The sequence below is a fragment of the Sinocyclocheilus anshuiensis genome, unplaced genomic scaffold, assembly GCF_001515605.1.
Source record: "Sinocyclocheilus anshuiensis isolate Anshui unplaced genomic scaffold, SAMN03320099.WGS_v1.1 scaffold708, whole genome shotgun sequence".
NCBI lineage: Eukaryota > Metazoa > Chordata > Actinopteri > Cypriniformes > Cyprinidae > Sinocyclocheilus > Sinocyclocheilus anshuiensis.
The window spans coordinates 1902167-1904098 of NW_015555881.1; the positions used below are offsets into that span (position 1 = coordinate 1902167).

The 1932-nt window shown below is 33.2% G+C and overlaps 1 protein-coding gene across 1 annotated transcript in view; it reads left to right on the forward strand.

The window, feature by feature from the left end:
• The window catches only part of dym (dymeclin), a 92429-nt gene extending 90928 nt beyond the window's left edge, over positions 1–1501 (forward strand). Inside the window, exon 17 of the mRNA XM_016470263.1 lies at positions 970–1501. Within this exon, the coding sequence (XP_016325749.1) occupies positions 970–1119 (150 nt within the window). The 3' untranslated portion in view covers positions 1120–1501. The remainder of the gene's footprint in view (positions 1–969) is intronic.
• Positions 1502–1932: the final 431 nt, after the last annotated feature.

Below are 1932 nucleotides of genomic sequence, written 5' to 3' on the forward strand. Positions count from 1 at the left end.
ACATTTACACCAGAACTGATCGCAATACAAGTCAGATCCAAGATGATGAGAAATTTTTGTCAGACAAGAAAAACTGGCATTGTGCATTATTGCTGTTCTCGTCACTCTTGATGTTAGTCAGTGTTGATATTGTTAATTAAACTTTTAAAACTTTATTTTTGTTAATTAAAGATTAAATAAAATGAAATGCAAATATGAGATAAAAAAAGCAAACTAATATAAAATAAGTTGAAGTATTAAAATATAGTAGATGAAAAATTAAACCTAAAAAACTTAAACTAAAATAAAATAAGCTTAAGTTGAATTACTAAAATTACTAAAACTAAAACAAAAAATAAAGCTAAATAGAAATATCAAAAAACTAAAACAAACTGAAAATATACAAATAAAATTCTGTTGAAATGTTTAATTATTAATTAATAAGCACATAACAAAATGACTAAAACTTAAACTAAAATTAGAATTAATACTGAAAATATACAAATAAAAGCTAATTCAAAATATTAATAAATACTATACCATTATACTGCATATTTTAGTTGCTGTTCATGTCAGTTTCTCACAATGCTCTTGATTTGAATCAGTGTTGTTATTGTTAACTAAAAATTACTAAAGAATCTAAATAAAAATATATTAAAAATAATTGTATTTAAAATAAAGATGAAATATAATGAAATATAAAAATGAGATGGAAAAACCTGACACTTGTAAAGTTAAAAAAAGTTTAAGTTATGAAATATAGAGCTAAATCGAAATATTAAGGAACTACTAAATATTTAAAAATTACAATTAAAATGAAAACTGAAAAATATAAATAATAAAATTCAGTTCAATTAAAAAAAAAAAGAATAAACTGACTGAACACAATAAAAAAGGTCAACCTGCTGGCCACTTTGTTGTTTGTGTAGGGATGCATTGATTGATTTGAGCATTTCAGCAGTAGTGAACGGATGCGTGTTTCTCCTGCAGAAGTTTCCGGAGCTGAAGTTTAAATACGTGGAGGAGGAGCAGCCCGAGGATTTCTTCATCCCGTACGTCTGGTCTCTGGTCTTTAACTCTGGAGTGGGTCTGTGCTGGAACTCTCAGGGCATCGAGCTGTTCAGCATGGACTCGCCCTGACGGAACGCGGGACTCTTCAGGTGTCTGTCTGTGTAAGTGCCTACACACAGCTCACGCGTCGTGCATTGAACCCCTGAGCTTCCGTCCTCATCACACCGTTCAAAGGGCTGCAGCTTCTGCTCCGCTAACAAACACGGACGCTCATCGCCAGCTGCACTGAATTCTGGGATTGGTACGATTTGGAGTTTCAGTCACAGCTCTGATGTAGCTAAAACACCGGTTGATTGTGATAATCATTTGTTTGTTTGCTTGTTTCTGTTTGTGGGTCATGGGTCACGTGGGGAAAATGAGTCCAACCAAAAGATTTCTTGACTGACGGTGAACATTAATCATACTTTGACTCCATTAGGAATGATTCTTAAAGAAATAATTCACCCAGAAATTAAAATTTGCTGATAATGTGCTCACCCTCAGGTCATCCAAGATGTAGAGGAGTTTGTTTCTTCATCAGGACAGATTTGGAGAAATGTAGCATTACATCACTTGCTCAGCAATGGATGCCCTGCAGTGAATGGGTGCCGTCAGAATCAGAATCCAAACAACTAATAAAAACATCACAATAATCCACACCACTCCAGTCCATGCAGTTAATGTCTTGAGAAATGAAAAGCTGCGTGTTTATAAGAAACAAATCTATCATTAAGATGTTTTTAACTTCAGACTGTTGCTTCCCGCTAAAAAATGAGTCCTCTATCAATAATATTGCTTTCTTCATTGAAAAAGTCTGAAACAGGAGAGCATTTCACTTCTCAAGACATTAACTGATGGACTGGAGTGGTGTGGATTACTTGTGGATTATTGTGATGTTTTTAT